The 26,723-nt window shown below is 41.3% G+C and overlaps 1 protein-coding gene across 1 annotated transcript; it reads left to right on the top strand.

The window, feature by feature from the left end:
• Positions 1-25,804, top strand: LOC138600616 (uncharacterized). Its single transcript, XM_069672070.1, has 40 exons — positions 1-384; positions 1,963-2,024; positions 2,852-2,890; positions 3,111-3,284; positions 3,429-3,901; positions 4,131-4,321; positions 4,524-4,658; positions 4,875-4,973; positions 5,079-5,116; positions 5,206-6,644; positions 7,546-7,731; positions 7,818-7,840; positions 8,047-8,199; positions 9,739-9,867; positions 10,276-10,314; positions 10,583-10,708; positions 10,803-10,929; positions 11,128-11,187; positions 11,276-11,310; positions 12,404-12,532; positions 12,725-12,853; positions 14,235-14,273; positions 14,526-14,651; positions 14,756-14,879; positions 16,633-16,803; positions 16,898-16,932; positions 17,447-17,614; positions 17,730-17,864; positions 17,960-17,998; positions 18,093-18,233; positions 18,960-19,051; positions 19,190-19,213; positions 19,404-19,587; positions 19,794-23,027; positions 23,106-23,214; positions 24,263-24,373; positions 24,512-24,808; positions 24,938-25,054; positions 25,136-25,251; positions 25,339-25,804. The coding sequence occupies exons 1-40, from the start codon at positions 13-15 to the stop codon at positions 25,408-25,410; spliced, it is 9,492 nt and encodes a 3,163-aa protein (XP_069528171.1). The 5' UTR covers positions 1-12; the 3' UTR covers positions 25,411-25,804.
• Positions 25,805-26,723: the final 919 nt, after the last annotated feature.

Below are 26,723 nucleotides of genomic sequence, written 5' to 3'. Positions count from 1 at the left end.
CAGAAGGAGCAAATGCAGCGACAGTCCATGAAGCAGATGCAGAAGCAGCCAACTCAGAAAATGCAGAAGCAGCCAAAGCAGCAGATGCAGAAGCAGTCAATGCAGCAGCAGCAATCAAAGCAACCGAAACAACAGCCACAGAAGCCCCAGTTATCACAGACGGGGCAAGCAATGTGGCTTCCAGTTTTGGGGAAATTGGTTCCCCCTACTGGTGTCATCCCAGGCCTGGTGACAGTGCCAACTACCAAAACGCAGCCTAAGGCAAAGAAGGCAGTCTCCAAGGTTCTGCCAGCGCCAGAGATGATGCATGACTATGCAGCCGCCTCGCCAAGAATCTTTCCACATACCTGTTCTCTCTGTAACAAAGAATGTACTGATATGAAGGTAAGTGGAAGACTGCCCCCTGTTCTATGTCCTATTTGAAATTGTCGGTTGTTATTATCAATCTACTTTTTTTTATTCTTTTCACTTTTTTCTGTGGAGATTAAATGAATATATTTATTTTGTTTACAAGTCAAAGTGAAAATGTAGATTTTTTTTTTTTAATGGCTTAGTTATTACTGTGAAAAAGTGGAAAAATTAAGATGTCAACTATTTTGCAAAAACATGCTTGGATGAAAAACCTTGAGAGTAAAGCCCCTTTTACACTGCCAGTTCAAGGAAGAATTGTTGTGCTTCATTTTTAATGTAAAATGCACAGAGGCGGAATGGTGGGGCGAAGCCGTTACGCCTCTGAGCCGTCATTGGCAGTAGTAACAGAGGCGAAACAGCGTTAGTGTAAACGGTGGAGCCAGCAGGACGGAAAACAGCACCGTTCTATGAAGCTTGTACTGTTTGTAGAAAAACACACACACTAAGGCGGCTGTACGCCGGAGATTGATTCAATGTAAAATGGCAATGGCAGAGCTATGTTACGGTTTTGTGGTGGAATCGCAATGTAAAAAGGGCTTATCTCTTGATTATGATGTACTACAGAAACAAATATTTTGTACCAAAATGTTTCAAAGATGCCAGTCAAAGCTAACTGCATGTTGTCGTATAATTCAGGGTTAGTGTTACATGTGATTGAATTAATTTAAAACTGTTTTCAAGAGTGTGTTCAAATCTTAAGAACTTGTAAACTAGGAGATTATTTTTGATTAAATTTTACTTTTGTTTTTGAATATTTTTATGCAGCTTTTTGTAAATGTGGCTATTCCGTATAAGCAGACAAATTCCCGACTTTTCTTCTGAGTAGTTTTGTGTCCAAGGAAGATTTCCACTGAGAACTACAAAGAAAGCCACAAGAAACCATCACACTTCATCAACCACTTAAACAGCAGAGATTTTTTATTTCTGAATTCTGCTGAGATGACCTTCACTGAGCCTCAGGATACTTTATTACCAGCTCAGACGGAAGGACAAGACATTGCCCGAGAATAAGAACTTTTGTATGTTTGTGACTGGCAATCCTTTATTTGTTACTCATCATAGACTGATGGACCATGAACTGAAGTTGACTAAAGTCTGATGTTTTGAGTAAAGAGTTGCCAAAGTTCTGAAGGATTTAAGTCCCTATAATTTTGAACATGAATCCTACTTACAAATTTGTTTTGCCACAACACTTTGGCTTATACCGAAGCCCCAAGCTGAACACATTTCATTTTTTTTCTATCACTTTTTTTTTTTTTTTGGACGACTGCTTTTGGAAGAAGAATTAAAGACGCCAGATAAACATTTTGTTTTGATGGACTCGCTCTAAATATCAACACACACTTGGACTTACAAGAACAGAGAAATGGAATTGCACACTTGGACTTGAGAGACTCTCCACACCAACAACTATGACGCAAAAACTTTTTATATTGTTGAATACCGCAAATGTGATTGTCAGAAATTCAACAAACTGGAAGCTGGAGATCGTGAAGGTTACAGGGCTTTTGATGATAATGATCTAAATGCTGTGTCTTCTCTGACTACTAGGATTGGCTCTCCCACCAGAACAGCAGCCTTCACCTTAAGAGCTGCACACTCCTCAGAAAACAGTCAGTCTTCTTTTCCTTTTTTCCTTTTAAAGATCTTGTTCATTTGAAGTATTTTTGGGGTAGACGCACTTGGAATGCAGACAATTTTATAAACTTTTTTTTTGTGTCTGTTTTGAACATTTCATATTTGTGTGACCATGCATCATCTAAATTTTATGCCTTGAAAGGTCTCTATTGACCCCCATTATTAAGAGGATTGTGGAGTGTGTGTCAGGGCTAATAATTCTTAAAGTCGAGGTGAAATGAAAAATGTAATTTTAATCCTTTTAGATCACAACCCCGGTAATATTGTGCATTTATTTGACAATATAGGCCAGAAAAAATACAGAAAATCAATATCTTCGTTTTCTTATATCAAAATCCGATCACTTTTTCTTCCGGTAAAACTAAATTTCACGCGTGCTTACGTAAGTTAGCACCAAACAATTTCAACCAATCAATCTGCAACATTTAGCCGCAGAGCACCAAGAACGCTCGGTCAGTTAGCTAGCTACTGCGCTGTGGAGAACGTCTGTCTACGCCCACTTCTCAACAATAGAATCAAATCCGTCTAATGATATGTCCCGCCTGCACTTCCTGTTTCAGTCGGAAATACGTCACAATACGGAAGCTAGATACTCTCGAAATGCCGTTTCAGCTCGACTTTAAAGAATGAGTTCCTCAAGGTAAAAGTAATTATAGTATGCAGAACCCATACAATTCACTATTCATTATATCCAATTGAGTTTATAAGCATCACCAGAACTTGCTAATGGTTTTGAGATCGGCCTGCAAGGAGGTTTCTTTCTGCTTTAATAGTTGTGTTTGAATTTTTATTCTCCCCACAGATTTCCTAAGTGGGGTGGTGAGATTGCACTCGAGCCCAGGTGAATATCTTAAATTGTGCAGACAATGTAGCACTCCATTGATCTTTCACATTATGTTAATTTACACCACACATTTTAATTGGCCTTTCTGCAAGGTCAGAACCTGTCATCTCCTCACTCACATTCTCAGTGGAAACAAGGAACCCCCTGTGGGTAATGTCCACTCACAAATCAAATATTTAAATCAGGCATTGACTTTCACGTCCATTTCTATCTACAGGGCTGCAGGTAAAGATGCCAAGCCCTCCACCTCAACCTCTGCACAGAAAACCAGGCATGCAAGCAGCTCATCCTCCAAATCACCCAGCCCCCATCGCCAACGTGGCCCGGAGGGTAGAAGGGAAAAACGGAGAAGCCGATCAAATTCTCCACAGAGCTTCAGATACAATCGCAGGTTTGTTCCACAACCATTCTTATATCAGCATTACAACATTAAAACATCATTCATTTAAGCCTATTTGTCACCCTTTGAGAAATCTAGACTTGCTGTGAGTCATTTGATTGTCAGTTTAACAGAGTTGTATTGTACTTTCATCAGGTCTCGGTCTCGTTCTTGCTCACCACGATATGACCGCCCAACCTCCTCCAGCTATCGGTCACGTTCAGGGAGCTCTGAGAGATGGTCCTCACCAAGAAGGAAGGATGAGAGACAATCACCTTCAAGGAAAGGCCGTAATAGATATATATCACCCCCAATGAGGAGGGTTGACAATAGACGTTCGCCGCCAAGGAGGAGTAACGAGACACGGTCGCCACAGAGAAGGGGTATGGATAGATGGTCGCCACCAAGGAGGAGTTTCGAGAGATTGTCACCACCAAGAAGGGGTGACAATAGGTGGTCCCCACCAAGGAGGAGTTTCGAGAGTTGGTCTTCACCAAAGAAGAGTGATGAAAGCCTATCACCACCGAGAAGGAGCCATGAGAGACTATCGTCCAGAGAGGGGTCGTCCCCTCAACGAAAGAGGTCAAACAGTGCAGAGAGTCTGGCTAAAAAACTGCTGGAAACAACAGGTTTGAATATTGCAAATATCATTAAACCCTTCGTTTGTTATGTAAACACTGTGTTTAAAGACGTTTCTTGTGCCTGAACATGTTTAGGGGAACTATAACCAAACTGTATTTTCTTTATATATTTTTGTCACTTTGTCAGAATATGATAATACTACTTTTTAATTGAGACCTTTTAACTTACATTATCCTGCTATTTTGTTTGACATTCATTTTGTCTTTGTCCTTCAAGCTGTCCAGTCGCTGTCAAGTCAGTCCGACCTGGAGACTGTGGTTAAAACTCTGGCTCCTGCCTTATTGGCTGAGCTAGCCAAGATGTCATCCTCATCCACCGCCTCATCTTTCAAAAGAGGAAAACCCTCATTGCCCAGAGCAAAGCTCAGGCTGCAGAAGAGCGAGGCAAGTTGTTCCACAAAGATGAAGGTTGGTTTGTGTGTGTGTTCACCAATGAAATTTGGCAACAGTCTATTCACTGTTAAATTGTGTCTTTCTCCTCCTCTTGTGTCTCTCTCTTTTTTTATTGTTGGCCGCTTAAAACACAGTTCCATTTTTCTCTTTTCCAGCATTTTCAAAAGAGGACAATATTCAGTGGTTACATTAGTTGTTTTTCTCTCCCTTTGCTCAGAATGCTAAAGTGTCACCTCCAACCATGGTAAAGCTACAAGGCATAAGTAATGATCTTTCTCATAATGATGTGGTCGCTGCCATGGAGCGCTTTGGAAAAATCAAGTCAGTTCTGCTCTTTCGGAAGAAACTTGAGGTAAGTAAAATATATAATATTATAACACGCAAAATATTGTTTAGTAGCTAAATATTCCTCCAATCGTTGATTGCACCTTAATTTAGCTCGTTGGTATGATGCTTTTATACAAAGTATGTATTTGAAATTACAAAGGGAATTTTCTTTACATATGTCAGTCTATTGACCTTTTGATGGCTGAATGGAAACAATCTGTGTTTGTGTTTTCACACGTAGGCAAACGTTTGTTTCGAGAACGAGGAAGACGCTAAGAAAGTGAAGAGCTTAAAGTCCCTCGATGTGAAAGGAATGACAATCACTGTTGTCAGAGAAAGGGTATTGGGCTCTTTCTGTATTTCACTCTCAGTACCTTGGAAATACCTTATAACATATGTCTGGCAACGATTAAATTAACCTGAAATGACACTTTGTTTTTTACAGAAGGCTGTTGCTCAGAAGCAAATGAAGCATCCTCTTATGTAAGATATGTTTCGCGCAGGCCTCTTTTTCACAGTGACGTTTTTATCTAATTTGACCCATTTAACACTTTTTTTTTTTTTGTTCACAGAAAATCTGCCTTCCATCCTCAGACCACTAATTACTCTATGGGTTCTGCCACGAGAAAGGTTCTTCTCCCTACACCTAGCATTCCTCCGCTTATGGTTCCCTTGGGAGCCAAAAAATCTACAGCAGGCAAACGTATCAATCAGAAAATTGCAGCTAAAGACTCAGCTAATTTTTCAGTGAAAGGGGTAAGGACTGTAAACAAAGCAAAAGGCTTGGTATCCAAAGCGAAATATGTCTCAACCAAGCAGATAGCTAAGACCATAAAAGCAACAAAGTTGCCTCCAGAATATCAGCAGGAAGTTGTTGACTCCAAACAAAAACCTGTACCTGAAAAATCTGACACCAGTGTTGAACAAAATGTCATGGGGCAGAAAGAGACTGCCGAACATGAAGGAAAGTTCTTGGCTTTCAAAACAGAAACCGACTCAACTACGCAGAATCCCAAACTGTCTGCAGGATGCACTGTAAAAATAGAAAAGGACACAACTATGCTTTCCAAAACTACAGCTGCAACAAATCAGACTGACACTGAGGCTGCCAAAGTTGACAAGTCGGAAAGCAGGAATATCACTGGACCAGGAAAAGGTCCATTGTTAGACGCAGCAGCCTTGGCTTTCAAATCAGAAACGGTTTCATCAATGCAGAAACCCAATACTCCAACAGAAAAGCAAGCTGCAAAAAACGCTGGAACAAAGGAAAGTGTTGCAGAGGATGCAACTGTCCCCCCCATAATGGAAGCTTCAGAAAATCAGCCTGACACTGGTGACTCCAAACAAAAACCAGTGTCAGAAAAACCTGAAACCAGTGTCAAGAAGCCTGCAACTCAAGTAGACAAGCTTGCGGAATCAGGAGCTGTGGCAACTGAAAATGTTGAAGAAACGGCTGCAAAGGGTCCAAGTGTGCCTTCCAGATCTACAGCTTTAAATAATCAGCCTGATGTAGAAATGTCCAAGCATGAAGAATCTGAAACTAAGGTTCAAGAATCTTTGGTGGTGTCAGAAGACACAGCTGAGGTTGTTGATAAAGCAAATGTAACAGCTTTCGAACCTAAGGATCGAGCAAAACTTGACAAAGCTGATGACGCTGAACCAATGGAGCTTGGGGTAACGGGAGTTAAAGTTGCAGAGCCCATGGAAGTTGAAAGCTGCACAGAGGGCAAAGGGAAAGAAATGACAAGTGCAGAGGCTGTACCAGAAGATTCAGCAGACCAAACAAATCAACCTCCCACCAGTACAGAGACCCAGCCAGCTGAAACCTCTGTCAAAGCTCTGACAAAGGTCCAGCAAAGCATCCTGTCTGAACCAGAGTCCATGACACAAGGACCAGAGACCCAGATTGAAGTCTCACAAGTGCAACGACCGGCTGCAGGAAGCACAAATGAAGCTGCTGTGGAGCCACTGATGCCAGGTGGAGGAGCTGCGATAAAAACAACACAAAAAGGTATGTCTGAGACATTTCTAATGGATACGTGACGAGGCATATACCTGCTTGTGGTTACTGTCAGACATTTTTAGGAAAAGACCCAAACCAACTATGTATTCATCTGTCTGAATAATACATTTTCATTACGACTTAATTTGCCAGTACGATTTTAATTTTTAGAAAATGGAAGAAAGTTTGCTGAAAAGCTATTAAGCTAAGCTACCGTGCAGACTGACATAAATTTGGTGTACTAGGTAGCATTTGTGGAATCAAAGTAGCGTATGTGGGATTGAGTCTAAACAAACCGCAGTTTGTTTATAGTAATGAAGGATTGTATGTCACCCAGTGCAACAGTGTGGCTCATTTCTATTTTTAAAAGCTTTTGGACAATGAGGAAAGACAAGATGTGCCGGGTATTGGAAACGGACAAAAGTTGTTTCTCGGATGAATTATTTGTTGGTTTCAAAAAGAAATATGGAATATCACTGGATTTGTCCTTTCTTGAAGTTGATTAAAAATCTCCAAAACTGTCATGAGCAAAGCAGAACCTCATTATCTCCAGCTTTAATTTAACATGTAATCCTTTAGTTTGTGTCACAAATGATAAATTACCAAATCTGAAAATGAAGTATGTTTTTCTTCTGATGACCATATCTGAATTATGTAAGATAAAACACTTATATGAGCTGGAAACACATTGAGTTTCCTTAATACGTTTACTTAGATTGAAGGGTAAATGATAACCCTTTCATTACAAGCTCAGATCTTTCATTATCTCAGAAGTGTTTCATGTCTCGTTTAATGGGTAAGCAATTAGTCACAGAATAAAGGTTTCTTTTTGGTGTAGATCAGCATCAAACAGATTTCTTTTTCAAAACATTAATATTCATCTTCATTAAATTTGATCTTTTGACTCCAGAGGTGGCACAAATCGATTTAACGTCAGCTGAGGTGTCGATTGAGGTACCCTCATCTGTGAACAGAAAACCAACAGCTGCCGCGGGGAGCAAGCAGCAACCTGCCGCATCCAAACGCTCTTCCTCTGCAGACCACTGTCCAAGTGTTGGGGACATAATAGAAAGCAACTTGTTTCCGAACAGTATAGGTACGAAAGAGAGACTTTGTTGGTCAAAAATGTCCCCTGTCATCCTTTGAAACTAACTTTGAAATTTTTATTTTTTTTTTTCACAGACTGCTTCTCACAGACATATCCAGTAGGTTTCTTCAAATCACCTCCATGAAGTACTGCAGTATTTACACATGTAGTTTTTCTTAAAATATAAGTGTAACCAATGGTGAAGAGATTGTTCTTCATTTTTTTTGCCTCATTCGATACGCTAATGACCAATATAAAAGGCAGTAACAGATGTTTTGATGCAATTCTTTTACTTTCTAATCCCAATTCCTTTACTTTTTCCAGAATGCTCAGTCTGTCAACAGACCGTTGCTCATAACTGGGCTGCCGTTGTTTTTCGATGGCTGCTACACAGAGGATGATGTTGCCAATCTTCTCGGTACATTTGGGTATCGACATACAGATGACAAACTCTATATTATTCCTCAGAAGTGCATGGTAGGCATCTGGTTACATCAGTTTGGATCATTAATTCCGTGGTTTTTTTCTTTCTTTGATCACATTGTGAGATAAAAGGTTTCACAGTTGTAAGCTTTAATGCCTCCTTGCCTGAGTTGGCCGTAGACAGAGGTACCATGTTTTCTGGTTCTTCATTGGTTTGTACAACCTTGTGAATGCAATACCCCAGGAACAAAGGAACCAATGGGTTTTGATGGTCAAAGGTCAAGGTCACGTTGAAGGAGATGTACGGTATTTTTAAACTTAGCCCTATTTTTTCACAAATCTGGGCGTCAAAATGACTCAATATTATGAACAATATTTTTTGGAATTGGTCCAGTGGGTGACCGACACCATAGCTGCGATACAGACTGGGGCAACTGCGCCCGATCAAGGTACGTCCACTAAAAGTGCTCGTTTTTGCCACTGACGGGCTCAGATTGTTACCCCAGGTTTCCGACAACATTATGGAAATGATCCCTACAAAGATCGTCCTTTTTTTTAATGAGTAAGATCCTTTTTGTGTAACCAGAAACCGTGACATTTCTAGGTAAAGAAAAAGTTGCTTGCTTTGTCCCTGTGGTCCTCCCGTCTACTCCAGTTTATTCACACAGTCCTGTTGCCTGTGCCACCAATATCGGGCATCAACAGTTCCCACTCTTGGCAACATAGACATTCTTCCTCTGTGGGCATAGGGTCACAGCCCCCACAGGAACACCACCAATTTCCCGAGCTCCGCAGCCTGGCATCAGCTGGTTCAACCTCCTCTGACACTGTCAGCCATTGCGGCTGTATCGCGGCTACGGCGGATTCCATCTACTGGACCGATTCAAAAAGTTTTTCGCTGCCCAAATTTAAAAAAAATACGGTCCAGGTTTAAAAATACCGAAGCTTCTCCTTTAGTGTCCACTTGGAAATAAGAAGGAATTGTGATTTTACATTTATGTCTGCAACAATAAAATGTTGCAGAAGTGACATTTTTTACCAGAAGTTCATAGGTCAATTTCCCTGTGACATTATAACATCTTCACACTTTTCAGGCCTTTATTTCTGTCCCATCCTTATGAACGAGATATCTCAAAAACGCTCAGAGGAAGTGTCTCACTAACTCAAGGATGAACTGATTAGACTTTGGTGACCTTGTCTTGACATCTCACAAACACATCTCTCAGCAACGCCTGGAGGACGTTTTATGGTTACTTATACGTTTAGCTGTTTGTTTTATGTCCAGGAGGGCGAGGCAATCCGCTATCGATTGGTGGACAATCTCCCATTGATCTACTTCTCAGGCCCCTGTTTGTTCTGCTGTCACAGGAAGGAAATTCTGACAATCAGAAGTTATCCAATATTATCTATTCTTACTTATAGCGTTATAGCGTTAATTTTCAGAAGTGTTCCAGTTGGTTGAAGCATACAACTGTGAGATTTTGTATATTTATTCATGAGTCATAAAAACGGATTAAAACTACCCTGTTAAATGCTATTAAAAAAGAACTTAGAACAAGTCAGTAAGTTTTTGTTTTCTGGTTTTTCTCTCAGGCCTTCGCCATGCTGCCATCAATGGTTAATGTGATCGAGCTCATTAAAAAATCTCTCAGGAGTGGCGTTTCTTTAAAGGGAAATAAACTCCATATTCAAGTACTAATCATCCGCTCTACACTGACACCGGTAAGCACCCAAATCGCACTATTGTGAACTGTGTTTGGTTGTTTTTTTAAATGTTCAGGTGTGACATAGTTTACAGGCTAACCTGGATATCAGCATCACTGTGGTTCCCTTAAAGCTCCTGTGAGGAACTTTTGGTTTGGGTTGATTTTGGCGCCCCCTGTGGACAAAGCCGTACCTCTTATCTCTTCACTGATTTTATCCTGTACGTGCTTATATCGCAGTTTTTAGCTAAATATCTCATCCTGCTTTTTTTTATGTGTCACTCAAGAGATTAGGCATACTTTATCGCACAACATTAAGAATATGTTTAATGAAACTGGAGTGAAATAGTTTTGATAACAGTCGTGTAACAGGAACAGAAGCTCTTTTATGCGCTTTAACACTGCGTTTCTGATGTTTCCTTTTTAGCTTCAGTTTTATAGATACCTGAAGAAGAACATGGCGTTTGTAAGTAACAAAAACTAACATACTCACACTTCATGTCTGGTCAATGTGTAAACTGCTTTTATTTTTAAGTTATCAAAAAAGTGCATTTAAAAGATTTAAGATCTGGAGACCAACTTTGATATTATTAGCTGTTTTATAAAACCTTGAGGGAGTAGAGGTAATTCCAATGCATATATTTTCCTTTACTAAAACTGTCACTGTAATTATTAGAGTTACTTCCTCTTCTTAACCTCTTTGTTTCTCTGTCCGCCTCCTGTTCTTGGTGCAGCATGAGTATGATGAGGGAGAGAGAACCATCCTCATCAAGAACATTTCACAGAGTGAGACCAGCGAGCTCAGAGAAGCTCTGAAAGACTTCGGTTCTGTCAAATACTTCATGCCCCTCCTCAACAAGGTACAAACGCACCCATACAAGAGCAGCTGTTTAATTTGTGATGAAAAAAGACTCACCTGTGACCTCTGTGTGTACATGTTCTTGTGTATTCCAGCTGTTTGTAGAATTTGAGTCTGTTCAGGATGTTTATCGGTTTGGAGGCTGGTACAGTCACCAGAATCGGGCCCCTGGTCATGAAGTCATCTGGCTGAAAAGACCGAACACCAGCAATCAAAAACTACGTAAGTCTCTGTGTAAGGAAAGAATGAACACACAGTAATGTTTACACGAACTATTCCGGGGGGTTATTTACTTCATTCTGTTTAAATTGATCTAGTAAGAACTTTGCAGGAGAATAATCCTGTTTAAAATTGTTTTGAATCAGTATGTTTGGTGTGTTGAGTTTGCAAAAGTCAGATTTTTCTTTTTTCCTCCCACAGCTGAAACCAACCAGAGTTTCGGGGAGCTGATGGAAATGCACCTGACTAAAGACAAAATAAGTGAGGAATCCAGGAATTTGAATATTTTTGTCTCCAATACAGTTTATTGTTTCTCTCTTTAAAAGAATTTCTTGTCTCTCTTTCACAGACAGCCTCAAGTGTAGATCCGTCTCAACACAAAAAGTAGGTTTCTTCAATGTTATTTATAAATATTTAAGTCTTTGTGAGACATCACAACACGCTTTGAACGCACACAGTCATATAATTTGACCCCTACGTGAGATGCTTTTTCCAAGTAGAGGTCTTCAACGTGGGCAAATGGATCCGGGTTGGGACTCATTCTATTACCCCCGTGTATGAGAACGTGCGGGAAATAAAGTTGAAAAAAAAACAAGAAAAAAAGAGAGCAACAACGAGTTGAGTGACCGTCATGTGACTGCACGTTCAGAGAAAAGTTAAAGCCCGAGCCGGTGCAGATGGATACCTTCCTCGCTGACCAGCAGCTTCTAAATGTGCCGCATGACAGCAAGTGGACTTTTACTCTAAAACTAAAATATCTAGTGGATTAGCATCGCTGTTTTTATCAACGCAATATGGATAACAGGAAACCTGGATGCATTTTATGAACCTTCTTGGCAAGGAGGATGGATTATATGCACGGCAAGGCACAGGGGAGAAGGCTACGTCACATTATGTAGGACAAAAAGTTTTGTTTTGACACCTGACTAACAGTAACTTGTTAATAGCAATCAGCTGTGAAGTTGGTGCACATTGGGCATTTCTCGGTTCCGCAGGGGTCAAATTATAGTCCGGTTCGGTTCCGGATCACACATTTCCGGGTTTCTTTGGGTTAGGGCACGACATTTTGGACCCGTGAAGACCTCTATTTCCGAGTTTAATACGTATGCGAGAGGAGGTAGATTCTGTAATCATTACAGCCTGTCTTATTGAGCATGTGTAAAACATCGCACATTATAGGAGTTATCGACTTAAAATGAGCAAGTGTCAATTTTATCATTGACGTAAATGAACTTGATTAAGTTGATAAACATATTCTAGACGTATTTGTTGTTTACCACTGGTTAGTAATGCAGGATCCCTGTAGAGATCATTGAACCTCATCCGCTGATAAAACATATGATTCCAATCCCAGCAGGGTATTAAAGTGTCTTAAAAAGTATCTCAATAGGTACAAGTTGACTTCAAACATTACTCCCTCTCATGATCGTTTCCTTCTCTCTTCCTTCATAATTTGTTCCATCTTGGTAACAAACAGCTGCTCATCACTTCGCTGCCGGTGTATGGCGATGGCTGCTACACGGAGGACGACATTGTCAAACTGCTCACCCCGTTTGGGTATCAACACAAAGACCAAAACATCTACGTTGTTCCTCAGGCTCGAGTGGTAGGCACAATTTTAACTTGCTTGTTCTTTTACGCAAGAAGAGTGATGTGCTTTTTTGCCAGAGTGCATTTCCCTTCCTGCTCTGGATTTTTTTTTTTGCCGTGATTGCACACTTATTCTTATATACTTGTTGACTGATTTTACCTACATTTATAAATGTGAAAAACTATCAATTTTTGTTTTTTCTTTCAGGCCTTTGCCCTGATGCAGACATCAGCAGGTGTGCGTGACCTTATAGAATTCTCCAGAACAGATCCCATTAGCTTGAAAGGGTCTACACTCAGTTTCAATGCTATGACTAGGAACATTTCAATGAAACCGGTAAGCATTTCAATGACTCTTTTTTTTAATTTTTATTTTTATAGATATTCAGTGTATTTAGGACACCACAAATTAGAGAACTTCAATGTCAACACATTTACTATTAATATTGTATGGTGGTTGAATTGTTTGCTTCCCCAATAGATAAAAAAAAGGGTACTCTGGTGAATATGTTGATAAATCTGGAGTGATTTTTAGCCGTGGCCAGAGGCATTATGTGTTCAGGTTGTTTGTCCGTCTGTCCGTTCCATTCTTGTGAACATGATTTCGCCGAAACGCCTTGAGGGAATTTCTTCAAATTTGCCACAATTGTCCAGTTGGACTCAAGGATGGACTGATACGATTTTGGTGGTCAGAGCTCAAAGGTCAAGGTGACTGTGACCTCATGTCCGTTCTATTCTTGTGAACGCGAAATCTCAGAAACGCCTTGAGGGAATTTCTTCAAATTTGGCACAATTGTCCAGTTAGACTCAAGGATGAAATGATAAGATTTTGGTGGTCAAAGGTCAAGGTCACTGTGACCTCATGTCCATTCTATTCTTGTGAACGCGAAATCTCAGAAACGCCTTGAGAGAATTTCTTCAAATTTGATACAATTGTCCTTTTGAACTCAAGAATGATCCGATTAGATTTTGGTGGTCAAAGGTGCAAGCTCAAGGTCACTGTGATTGATTTAGACCTCTAGGTACTTGTATGAATCCACCCTTTTCACTTCCTCTCACTGGATGGCAATCAGGATAGGGGGCCTCCTGTTCCTCTATTAATCCACAACAAGCTCTTTGATCTTGCTAATATTGAACTGAAGGTGATGATAATTGCATCATGTGTCAAAACTCGGTCAGCATCAAATATCAGTACTCTCTCCTCCTCTGGGAAAATAGTCTCTAAGTGAGGGCAGCATATTTCTCACTGGAAACTGTTGACTAGAATCATACATGTCGCTATTAACTTCCATTTCGCCAAAAAATACACACCTATTGTTTAATAACTCCAACATCTAGATCCTGCACAGACAGGAATGTAACTTCAACTTGACAAGTTGGCGGAGGCCATACGACCGCAAGGTGGTAATTCTAGTTAAACACTGATAAACAAAGAAAAGCGTTAGCTCTGCAATAAGTATGTTTGGGACTTGATGCTGATATGACTCTAGAATTAGATATTCCCTTGATTTTAATATTTCAAAAACACAAGTTACATTTGAAGTAAATAAATTTTGATTTATTTTTCAATAAGGAAAGTAAACAACAGCCTAGACAAACTGTTTTTAAAGCGATATGCATGCAAATGCACATGTCGTCAGGAGTGTTTTATAAGAACAATATTGTGTCAACAGTATCATTGCATTTTAACACTGCCTACTGTGTCATTTCTGTTTTAGGTCTGGTTTTATGAATGCTTGATGAAAGAGTTGGGTTATGTAAGTAACACCATTCATAGACACACTATCTATACTCATTTGCAAACTGCTTGTAATTTTGCTGATTTAAGTGATCATATCCATTTTCAAAGTTTCAGTCTTGTGTTACTTTTTCTTGGTCAAATTGAATAATTGCTTCACTGCGGTGCAGTACAAATTCCTTGTATGTCTAAACCTACTTGGCATTAAACTTGATTCTGATTATGTACTTCAACTAATGGTTTGGATGTTCGCTTCATGTTCTCGATTCAGCATGAGAAAGACACCAGAGAAAAAGTCGTCTTCATCAGGAACGTTTCACAGAGTGAGAAAATGGACATAAGAGAAACTTTGAAAAAAATCGGTTCTGTCTGGAACTTCCTGCCTCTCCTCAACAAGGTAGAAACACTTTACCACATGCAAGTACACTGTTTAAGTGGCTGTGAAATCAAAAATCCTTTTGGTGTTAACCAGTCATTGACGTGTATCCGTGTGTGTTTCAGGTGTTCGTAGAATTTGAGTCTGCTGTCGATGCTGATCGCCTCGGCGTTTGGTACAGTCTCCTGAAACACATCCCTAATCACAGAGTCCAAAGGCTGAAAATCCCATACGACAGTCACTGCCTTTGTAAGTTTGTTTAAGGACATAAAAATAATGAACACAGTAAATTTAGAATGTTTTTTTAATAAATAATGATGTTTCTATCCTTTGTTTTAAGCAGCTTTTGAGAGAGCACCATCTAGTGGACTGAAAAGCAACTGGTTGTACCATACTAATGCAGAAAGTTTAGTTTTTATTTGCCGAATCACCTCAACAATAACAAATCATCATAATACTATGCCGTATCGATTTTCCCACCACCCCTCGTGTGTAATCAAGACTCCTCGACATTGTTTCATTAAATTTGTGATGCAGAATAACTGTGGGCTTCACGCATAATATATTTGGAGTTAAATCCACCTAACTTACAGTATTAATTTGCTGTTGTATCAGAATTCTCTGCTGGAAAGCGACGGTGGCAGTGAGCAGAAAGTTTGTAGTGGAGATGTGCGTTACTGCCAGCCTGTCGTTTACCTTATGGCGGCTATTTTCCTCCTCCATGTCATAATGTTGCACTGTTGTGTAACGGGTAGGAAATCTGACAAACCATCATTTAACTCCTTCCTGATTGGTCAACAACTGAAAAGAAAATGGATAGTAAAAATCTAAAGGGATATTGCGTCATAATACTATTTTAAATGACATATTGGCTAACTTTAGACAACAGCTAATGTTAGTTTGCTAACTTGGTAGGCTATGCTAACATGTAAGCTTGCCAAAAACCTAGATAACAGGGGAGGTGTAAATTCCTTTCTTACATTACCATTAACAAGAAGTTTAGGTCTTTCATCTGATACGTTACGCTAGCAAACAGTAATGCTAGCTAGGAAGTGGTTGAATGCTAGCGTTAGCTGTTGTCTGACATAAGAGTTATGAAATGTGTTGTTTTATCTTTAAGACCAGCTCCAGTCATGTTTAGAGACATATGAAACGCTCTGCTTGAAATAATAAATTGTGTCTGATATGTTTTTTCTCCAAAATACGTTTAATTACCTTGTAAATATCCTCCTGAGGCATCTCCTCCTTTCCTGAATCTGCCAAGGCCCCGCCCACTATGCACAATTCCAATTGCCCCCTCCCTCGCAAAAACAAAAGGCATCTCTGCCGTCGTTTAGTGGCAACTTGTTGAAGCTTAGCTAGCATGAAAGGTTGTAATTAGTAGTAGTAAGGTTAATGTTAGCAGTCAGTAGTGAGTTTGCAAAATTTACGATGACGGTTACAGCTGGCTCGCACATCACTGAAGTGGTTGCCATAGGTTACACATAATGATATGCATAGCGTCACCCCGTCCATTAACGGGATTGGCTCCTCAGGTTAGTGACGTCTCAAACCTGTCAATCTGAGAAAGTGTTGTTCAGCCTGTCCTTGGTACACTGCAGTTTAAAAGCAGACAGGCCCAGCCGTGGAGATGACTGCTGGTGTTGTCCCTGATATGTCTTGTAGCACATGAAGAACAACACGTGGAGATGTTTACAAGGTTAAACACTGGATTTTCACTGGAGGGGGGCTTTAAATATGTCCTGATATCCCTCCTTAAGGTCACTGTCCATCGTCAAGTTGATCAGTTGAGAAGCACTGAAATGATCAGATTCTCTAGATGTATACATTTTGCAAACTGGAACACAGCAGTACAATATTATAACAGCGTTTGAGCTTCACACCTTGAGCATGACGTCACAGGAAAAGGGCCAAAACATGCAAAATATAATGAATAAATAAGTAATGAGTACATAATAAAAAGGCAAAACAATTAACCAGGGCTTAAATTTTGTTGTTGCAGCGCCAAGACTTCCTGAGAACGCTCTGCCGGACAGCAAGGATGCCATTGACGGGGCAACTGTACCGCCAATAAAAGTTGGCGTTCCACAGGGCAGCGCTTCACCATTTTGGGTCACGATGAGAAATAGTCCCTTTGTGTTTCCTACCATTTCTCCTTGGTTCATCATCCCAGGTAAGGGAGACTTTTTCCCACAGGTTTAGTACTGCAAAACGTAACTTTATCAGTAAGCTGACTCAGTTTTTCTCTGTTCACTTTCACCTCCAAGAGCACAAGACAGTCAAAGGCATAGTCGACATTGAGGTAAGCTGGTTTCTCTTTATAGTTTTGTTATATTCAACTAAAAAGGAATGAGTGTTGGATGTAATACTAATACTAACTTTTACTTATTATCATTAGTATTACATCCAGTACTCTTCTTAAAGGAGCAGTTCGCCCCTGGAAAAAGCCGCTGTCAGCCAAAGCTGGTTTTCTCTGTAATCGATGGAAGCAATAATATTTTAAATTGGCTCCATAGCTGTGGAGAAAGTCGTACAAACAGCTCGTAGTTTCGCCCATTCTACATTCCTACAACATCCAGCGTGCATTGCGCCCCTCCCTCTGAAAGGAACGGCCCAGCGAGAGACGCTGGAGTTTTCCAGTCATTGATCGCTGCAGGCAATGGCCTCAGAGTGGAACAGAATCAGAAATACAATGATCTCCTGTGTTTTTGCTCGTCTGAAATTCAAATGTACCCTGACTTTGAAATGCACCATAGTAAATGGATTATTATGTCAGCATCACATGACTTTGGCCTTTTGAATTTTGTGTTCTCCAGAAGGCCAGTCGCCGTGGTTCGATGTGCCCCACAATCATGTTGACCGGTTTGCCAGACTGTAGAGACTACAGGCATGAGGATGTGGCCAAGCTGGTGTGGCCATATTTCCCAAAACAGACCATTCACTCCCTGTACTACAACCTGATAGTGTTACCGCTGCAGAGGAGGGTAAGGAGTAGACTCCAGCAGGCTGTTACAGGCACACACATTATTGTTCACACATTTCCTTAAGTTTGTTTGGACATAATTGTTTATCCCGTCTTTCATTTCCCGGCACCTCCAGGCCTTTGTGTTCTTCTCTGATTGGACTACGTGCTGCGATTTTGTCCAAGATCACATCACAAATCAGATTTCATTTAAAGGACAGAAGATCATTGTCCACTTTGTCTTGCAACACATGTATCCTGAATCCAGTGAGGTATGGACACTTGGAAAACTCACTGGGCTTGAAAACTTTGTCTGCATTTGTATGCATCGTGACAGCCAATAAACAATATGTCAATCTGTTTGCAGGAGATGATGTACAAAAGCATGATGAAGTGGAGCAACGCTGTAAGTCATGAATCACTTCCGTTTAACCTTTTTATCAAGTAAAAGCAGTCGTTGGATGTCTGGTCCTGAACACCAACTGTCTCTTTCTTCTCAGGGAGTCCCTGATTCCACCTCTCTGGAGGAGCGGTTGCTGTGTGTGGAGATCTCCGAGGCGTCGGTGGACATCATCACGTTGGTCATAGAAATGGTGGCGTCCATCACGCCCTTTGTCAACTTCCTGCCACTCGCCAACAGGGTAAACACAAAACCTGCACTTCTTACATTTAAGTGTTGAGAGAGCTGTCATTTTGCTTCCCTACACACGGGTCTGTGTGTGACTGTGAGTGAGTGACGGAACTTTCACAGCCGTAGAGAGAGAGAGAGAGAGAGTTGCAGAGAGTTGGCTCTGGATACTTTGTTCGGGGAGTAGGCGGGGCTGCTCCTCCGCTGCTTGCCCGCTGTCCTCACTTACGTCCGCAGCGCGCACCTGCTTTGAAACACGTTGCCTTCGGCCTCATAAGGACAGTTCTTGTAACACATTGACCACAAAAGCGCACATTGACCCGATGCGGTCAGCCACACACTAGGTTTTGCCCTAGTCTTGTTGTTTTATTCACTTTCTTTTAAGCCACTGAAAGTAGCCATCTAACAATGTGATATAGGGTGTTAAAAAGTATTGGGGAAAAAATCTATCTAAGTTTCTGTATCATCCCTGAGATTGGGTTTGAATTGGGCGTGGTTCATCCTGAATGATAATTAAGTAATTAGAAAAAACAAATAAAATTGACGCCCCCATTATGAGTGGTGATCGTGTCTATATTTACTCTGTCATGAGTAATTATGTTGCACCGTTTTGGATCCAACAATTACTACATGATTATAATGTAACTTATAGTGAATCTCTAATCCTTGTCGCTTTCTTCGTCTCCCCTCCCTCTCTGTCTTTTCCCTCTCTTTGTCCATGACTGTTATTCTACCTCAGATATGCATTGAGATGGCTGACTCCAGCGCTGTCACGCAAGTGGTTGAGAAATACAATTTGTCCCCCAACTCTTTTACAGAGGACCCAGCTTGGTATGCCTTTCTTGTTTACACTTTCAACAGCTTCTATGAAAGCAGGTTGCCTTTGTCTGCGTTGATGCATTTTGTTTTTCTCGAAGCATCTTTTCTCCTTTTCATTAACTGACCAGCTCCTCATTTTTCTCTCTCTAGGAGTAAAGTTCAACATTTTGAGACGTGAGTACTTTGTAACTGATTCTTTACAGGTTAAAAAATGTACATAGGTAATTGCTGCAAGACCGATATTTGACAAATACCAAGAGATAACTGATTAAATAACTTAATTAAACTGTATTTCCTATTACCAATGTGTGCAATGTATTCAGCCATTCTGTAATAACAACTCTAACTCTAACAATCCTTTTAGCTTGAAGAGCCTAAAACAGCGCCTGCAAGATTCTGCTGAGGTTACAATAAACCTTGACCTGGACACCAGCAGTGTCGAAGCCAAGACCCCCCCGAATGACAAGAACGTGCTCAAGGACGTCACAGTGACGGTTGGTCATGAGAGACATGTTCAGAAAAGCAGGTCTCAGAGTGAGGAGAAGGAGGTGAGGCCAAGCTTTAAATCTCTTGCTACAATATAACTTCAGTGAATGTTAGGAAAGTGCAAGGAAATAATTTGTTTTAAATTATTTCTTTGCAACATGTCAAAAAACGAAACCTCTTTTTTTGATGTTTAACCTATCAACAAATTTAACCTGATTAATGAGCTAAGTGAATGAGTGCTTCAGTGATTGCGTCTTTCTTTGTCCAGGGTCAGGAGGATTTCACACAGGACAACATGTCTTCAGACGCCTATCTTTTTGATGAGCAACAGTTCAACGAGGAGGACTTCATCACCATTGAGGAAGTTGGCGATGACACGGACGACGCGAGCCCTGAGCCGCATCACACCTCCTCATCCAGGCACTCCTACAGAGAGAGAAGAAGGAGGCGAAGCTCAAGTGTGTCTTCTGATCGCGAACGGACCTCCACAAGGTCCTCGAAGGAGTATAAGAGCTCAGCCTCGTCTTTGTCATCAAGGTCAATTAAAGGCTCAAGATCTTCTTACTCCAGTTCTGTTTCGAGAAACTCATCTAAACCCACCAAATCCCGTACCAAACCTTCATCCTCTGCAAGTGCCAGCAAGGCCTCCTCTTCCTCTTCTTCAAAAAGATCTCCTAAATCTTCTTCTTCTTCAGCTAGTCAGAAAACACAACAGAGCAGTACAAGACCTCCAGCCAAATCATCCAAAAACACATCGTCTAATAGGACCGGCTCTTCCTCCCCTGCACATCAAAGGGAAAAGGTTAAATCTCAAGCCTCAAAAGAGACTCATTCAGAGCAGCTTGGAGAGGAAGCACAAGACGCAGAGAGTGCAGTGGCACAGTCTGACCACAGAGTGTCAGCAGAGAGCCCTGCTGCAAAAACTGTTGAGTCAGAGACAAAAATAGAAGCAGCAAGAGAGATGCATCCACCTCAACAGGGACGTGGATTAGAATCGAGCCAGGCCCAAAGTCTGGACGGTGATTTTAATGTTAAAACACTAAAAGACCAGAAAAAAGAAGATGGTGGACAAGAGGGAAGCTCTGAAACCCAGCTTACTGAGCCTGAGGGAGGCCACGTCTTGGACATTGTCCAAGATGAAGGCAAACCCCGCCCAGAAGAGTACAGTGAAACAGGAATAGGTTCTCTTCAGGTACTAGACAGTGTTCCAAAGGACCAAGCAGCTACAGGTGAAGAAGACCTGGTCCAAATGGACAGTTGCACAGTACAGCAGCTGTTCAAGGAAGATGAAGATCCAGTAGTGGACACATCTGAAGATACAACTGAAATTAAGGATGAAGTAGGTGAAGTACAAGAAACAAATAATGAAGAGAAAGTGTTGGATACTGGGGGCAAACAAGCTCAAACAGGCAGAGGAGATGAGAAGAAGACAAAACAAAAAGAGGAGGAAGTCGAAGGAAAAATGCTTTCAGTAGAATTTTGCAAAGATGCAGAAAATCTTAAGAGCCGAAACCCCAATGAAGACCACCCTCTTCAAGAAGGTGACGTCAAAGACCACGACAGTGATGGTACTGAACATGAAGCCTTTGAGATATTGGATTCAATCGATGATCAGACTGAAACAGAAGATGTCAGCCAAAAACCTGAAACTTCCAGTGCACAGTGCAATAGACCAATAGAGGAAGAGGACCCCGACACATTTCAGGTAATCGATTCTGTAGAAGATCAGCCAATGGATAAAGAGAAAGAGTCTGATTCTGAAAACAAGCACAAAATGACCAAGAAAGGGGAGGCCACTGCTAGTAAATGTGATAGACCTTCAAGGAGAAGCGGCCCCAAAAGCAAAGTATCCGTGAGTGAAGAGAAAGAGAAATCGCCCAAGAAACAAGACAGGACGGTTAAAAAATATGAGACACGGACAAAGGTGGATACTATTGCAGACAAAGAAGTCACAGAGAAGATCATGTATGAGATAGTAGATGCCGTTGAAGAGGAACCAGTTGAAGATTCTGCTGTTGCAGAACGCCCTGGCAGAAGAAGAAGCACAAGAGGAAAGAAAGACGGCAAAATAAATCTCACAGAAGCATCTGAAAAACCTGAAGAGGTTACATTTAAGATTATAGACTCTGTGGAGAACGAAACAGCCAATGATGAACCAATTGTCACAAGAAGATCAACCAGAGGAAGAAGGGGAAACACAATGAAGGATGCGTTGAGTGAGAAAACGGTACAAGAGGACACGCCAACAAGAAGGAGACAAACTCCTGCCAGAGAGTCACGAAGCAGGGAGAAAACACCAAAGAAAGAGGAGAAAGCTCCTCCCAAAGAGAGCACACCAACGAAGAAGAGTGCCAGCGTTGTGAAGGCGAGTGAGGAGGATGCTACCTATGAAATACTCGACTCTGTCGGGGATGAGGTTGTTGAGGATAAACGGCCCACTACAAGGGGAAAGGGAAAAAGAGGAAGACCAAAGAAACAAATTAAAACCACTAAAAAAGGCAGCACAACATCAAAGGAGGTTGAAAACATGGCTGATGATGGAGAGGTGACGTATCAGATTCTTGATTCGGTGGAGGATGAGACCGTCGATCAGCCTCGTTCAGACCAGTCTAAAAGAGATGAAAACATTTCTAAAGATATTGACAAGCAAGGACAGAAAAGCACATCTCTCACAGGATCAACCCAAAGTGAAAAGGAGGACGAAGAACCCCTGTTCCAGATCGTAGATTCTGTGGAAGACGATCCAGTTCAAGAAGAGCTGTTCGATAAGGAAACAAAGGAAAAAAGTAAGACAAAAGATGAAGCTCCTCAAAAAGATGCTGAAAAAGAAGACACGCCAACATCCTGTACCACAGTTTCAGAAGCATCTGAAAAGGATGAAGGTCTCCATCAGATAGTCGAGGATTTAGGGGAGGTAAATAATAGTCCGTCTCTTGTAGAAGGGTCTGATACAGGTAAGAAGGAAAGGACAACCAAAACGGACATTAAGAAAGAGGATACGTCACCAATCAAATCCATGAGTGACTCTGTAATACTCAAAAAGAAGGACAAACGGAAATTACCTGAGAAAAATGTCTCGGCAAGCACTTTGGTGAACTTGGACGAAGTTAGCGACGAAGAGGAGGATTACCCTGACGACACGGCAGAGGAGGAAGAACTGAGGAAGCGTCAAGCCGCTGCAAAAGAGAGGCGGTTGGCTAATGAACAGGAAACAAGGAGGACCAGGGAGAGGGAGAGAAGGAGCCGGAGCAGCAGCAGAGATGAGAAGGCGGAGGTCAACGCTCAAGGGCTGGTGACTCTGGACGAGGTGGGTGCAGATGAGGCAGAGGATGAAAAGGTACCAGAGAGACAAGAGTGGGAAGAGGACGTAACAGAGGTGCAAGCACTCGTCACTCTGGATGAGTTTGTAGAAGAAGAGCCGGAGGGAAAGGCCGAGCAAAGCAAGCTGGAGACCCCTCCTCTCAGCCAGGAGGACGAATCAGTGGACGACCTGAACCAAGAGGTAACGATTACAGATTTAGGGTGAACATTTAGAGAAAAAAATCATTAAGAAAATGCTAACTCTTGTGTCCATTTTTAGACTTTGGTGACTTTAGATGAAGCTGGCTATGATGAAGAAGAGAAGCCCAATGAGGAGCAAGCTAAGGAAATATTAAGATCTGGAAAACGCAAACATGATGACGACACAGGTACATGTCATTCTGACTATATTAACACACTTCTGTTTTTAGCATCCCAAGAAAATACTCCGGGAACTTCCGAGTGATTTTAAACTTAAAGCCGTTAGTTATTTCGTCTCGTGAAAGCAGGAAAAAGCACAGGTACAAATAACAAAGGCTCCATTCCGGAAAGCCTGTTTGTGAATAATACCAGGAGCCGAGTGCACCAGCCGGGCGTGAAAAAATAGGTCTTATCTCTCACGTCCGACTTAGCTACGACCGACTTCTTAATTGGAACGTACACCGAGTGCACCGAGCAGAACTGACACCGGTCGTAGCTGCGCCTGCTTCCTTACGCCTGCTCCATCCTAGGCTTAAAAGATAACACAAACAGGGCTTAAGTCTAACTGGTGCACAGGGCGTAATTTAAAGTCCGTCTTAGCTTTCACCTCTAAGTGGGTCGCAGGGTTACGACCAGGCGTACGCCCAGCTGGTGCACTCAGCTCCAGAGCCCTAAATTGAATTTCTTTTTGATGTAAATGTTGCAGCATAATTATTCCGCCACATTCGCCTCATTACTTCAATGTCTTTTCACATTCATACCTTCCAAATTCAAGGCTTTCCAGGACGACCTTCCCTATTCAAGTGAATGGACAACTTTCAAGCGTTCCAGATCTTTCCTACATTACTGACGTTAATAAGCTTTCAAACCCAGGTAGTTTAGTGTCGGCTTTTTAAGTGTGAAGCATTCACACTAGTTATTGGAAATGGACGATAGTCTGACGATGATAGCATCAGGGTGCATCTGCCTATATTTTTAAGGTTCTGGTGTATGCAGCAGATATAAGAATAACGGATAAAAGATTTTCAGGCAAACTCTTCCTCAGTATAAGTCAATATTCCTGCTGTGAAAAGTTTCAGACAAGTTTAAGTTAAATCTTCTGTCCTTTTTGTAGCCTTCAAAACAAGAGCCAGCGTTTAAATTGGGTGTCAAAATAAAACTTTGCCTTGAATAACTTACGACGTACTATTTCCACAAAAAATTAACACGTTTTTTTGTTTGCTTGATCTCTTTTAGATGCAAGTATGAACTTTGTCATAGTAGATGAGGTTAAAGATGAGGAGAAAAGGGAAGCTGTGACACCCAAGACAAGAGGCCGAGCCAAGAAGAGAGCGAGACAGACTCCTGGTAACACACACACGCACACACACACAAATTAATCTCTAGATCAGAATAAAAAAGTAATATTTCCATTGACGGAGCCCTAAAACATTCCACTTTGCAGTTTCATTTGTTCATTCAACTAATTAATTGTCATTACAACAGTAAGAAAATCTACCAGAGGGAAGGATGTGAGTTCACAAGAAGAGAGAGAAGAAGAAAAGGAACCAAATGAGGAACTGCCTCCTACTTCACTCAAAGCCTCGTCCTCTTTGGACAAAGATTCATCTAAAGGGTCAAGTGTCGACCAGCTGTTAGTCCAGGAGACAACAGAGGTGGGCGCAGTGAGACAACCTGACACTGACGCCCCCTCTGCTGGGCCTGAGCCGCAGCCGAAGGACAAAACACTGGAGGGATGTGTAGAGGAAGAGAAGGAGGGGCGGAGCAGGACAGACATTAAAGGTACAGTGAATGAATGAATGAATTAGTTCTGCTTTTCCTGCATTGAAGGAAAACAACTATATTCAAGTATTAATGTATGATTGTTAGGTTACAATAATGTATTGATAGTTCTTTCCTTCTCTTTTTTAGTTGTCAGTAAACAGAGGAGGGAGCTTGATGGACCTGCGGTAAAGAGGTCTCGTTCTCAGTCTCCCTGCGTCGCCTCAGACTTCACACTGCCAGCATTCAAACCCAGCAACCCCCTTGGTGAGTCACAAAAACCGCCTATTTAATTTGAAACTCTGCGATGAAATGTTCTGCTTTAACTTCCGCCGTCTCCTTCTACAGGTAAAGAGTTTGTGGTCCCAGGTTTTTTCTGTAATCTCTGTTCTGTTTTCTACCTGAATGAGAGCACCGCCAAGGAGCTCCACTGCAGCAGCCAGAAACACTACGACAACCTGCAGGTACATACAAACAAATGCACGTTTCAATGCACAACGAAACACACACTTGGCCTTACATGGTTTGCGTTCTCTCACCTCTTTTTTTAGAAACACTATCAGAAGCTTCGACAGAAATCATCGAGTTCAACACAAAGTCCTCGAGGCTCCTTTTCTGAGTGATCCCGGCGGCTTCTACTGAGTTTTAATTTAGTTTTTTTGTTAAAAATGTGAAAAAGATCAAGTGAAACATGTAGCTATACAAACCCCACAGGGATCCATACTCCCTTCCACAGTTCGGTGCCTTGCTCTGCTCTACAGCTGCACAATTTTCTCGCATTAATTGTGTTTTTATCATTAAGTGTAAAAGTTTAGACCTCCTTAGAGCTGCGACATGACCTCTTTTACTCATCAATAAGAAATGATTATAACATTTTTTAATATGAAGTCACCTGGTACAATAACGGTAAGAGTGTCAGCCTGTAAATGCGTATTGTTTTTATTTTGATTTGAGTGGAAATGATGGAAACTATGATAATAAATTATGACATTCAAGCACAAAAGAACATCAAGGAAAGTTCCGATCTGTGTGTTCTTCATCACTTTACCTCACCTCCTTGTTTCCTCTTCTTCTGTATGATTAATTGACTAGCAACCAGCTGTTTCTCGATGCATCTGACTTCTAATACTCCACTAACAGGAGTGAAAAAATGGAGTCATTTACATTCTCCGCTGACATTCTGGCAATTGGTTAAAAATTGGCGCTAAATTTGAACGTTAACCTGGAAACTTTTGATCCACAGCTCAGCTACGTTAAAAATATCAGCTCAATGTGGAATTTCTTCACGGCGCAGTTCAGGATGCGGGCTGTGTTTCTATTGATCAAATTGAGTTGAAGCTTTCAGAGTAGCTTTTAACGGCTCACAGTGTCTGTTTGGGACATGGAAGTTTAGGGCCCAGCCTACTTGGAGGGGGCAAATTTATTAGCCCCTGGAAGTGCTGAGAACATATCCCATTGACTTTTATCGAAACATTACCCAATTTGGTGACGATGGCTAAAAATTTGAAGAGAGGCTGCTAAAAAATAAAGATTCAAGGCTTAAAGTTTAACCACATGTCCAAATTGTATTAAATTTTAACTTCCCCTCCCTTATAGTTTCAGAAATACATCTGCCACGTGTGATGTTGTTTGGACTGACGGTTTTCGAGATATGCCAAGGACAGTCATTCACACACACATACTGACAGAGTCCTTTCTTCTTGGCTAGGCACTCGGACAACAGCTCCACTTGTTGGTCAAATGGCACCAAATTTGTCATGGTCACTCAACCAAATTTGGTTGCCATAGCACAAAGCTTTTGAGAGATGTGACATTTTTGATACATTGCCAAGCCCATAGCATTTGAACAATGGTTAAGAACCAGCTGTAGCAAAGCTTTAAGGAATATCAAAAATCATAGAAAGTAACCTTTACAGTTTCGTCCAAACATGTTTTC

This window comes from Semicossyphus pulcher, unplaced genomic scaffold (genome assembly GCF_022749685.1).
Source record: "Semicossyphus pulcher isolate SPU_LCO1_2020_fin unplaced genomic scaffold, fSemPul1.0.p SCAF_21, whole genome shotgun sequence".
NCBI lineage: Eukaryota > Metazoa > Chordata > Actinopteri > Labriformes > Labridae > Semicossyphus > Semicossyphus pulcher.
This window is presented reverse-complemented; position numbering and strand designations above follow the sequence as displayed.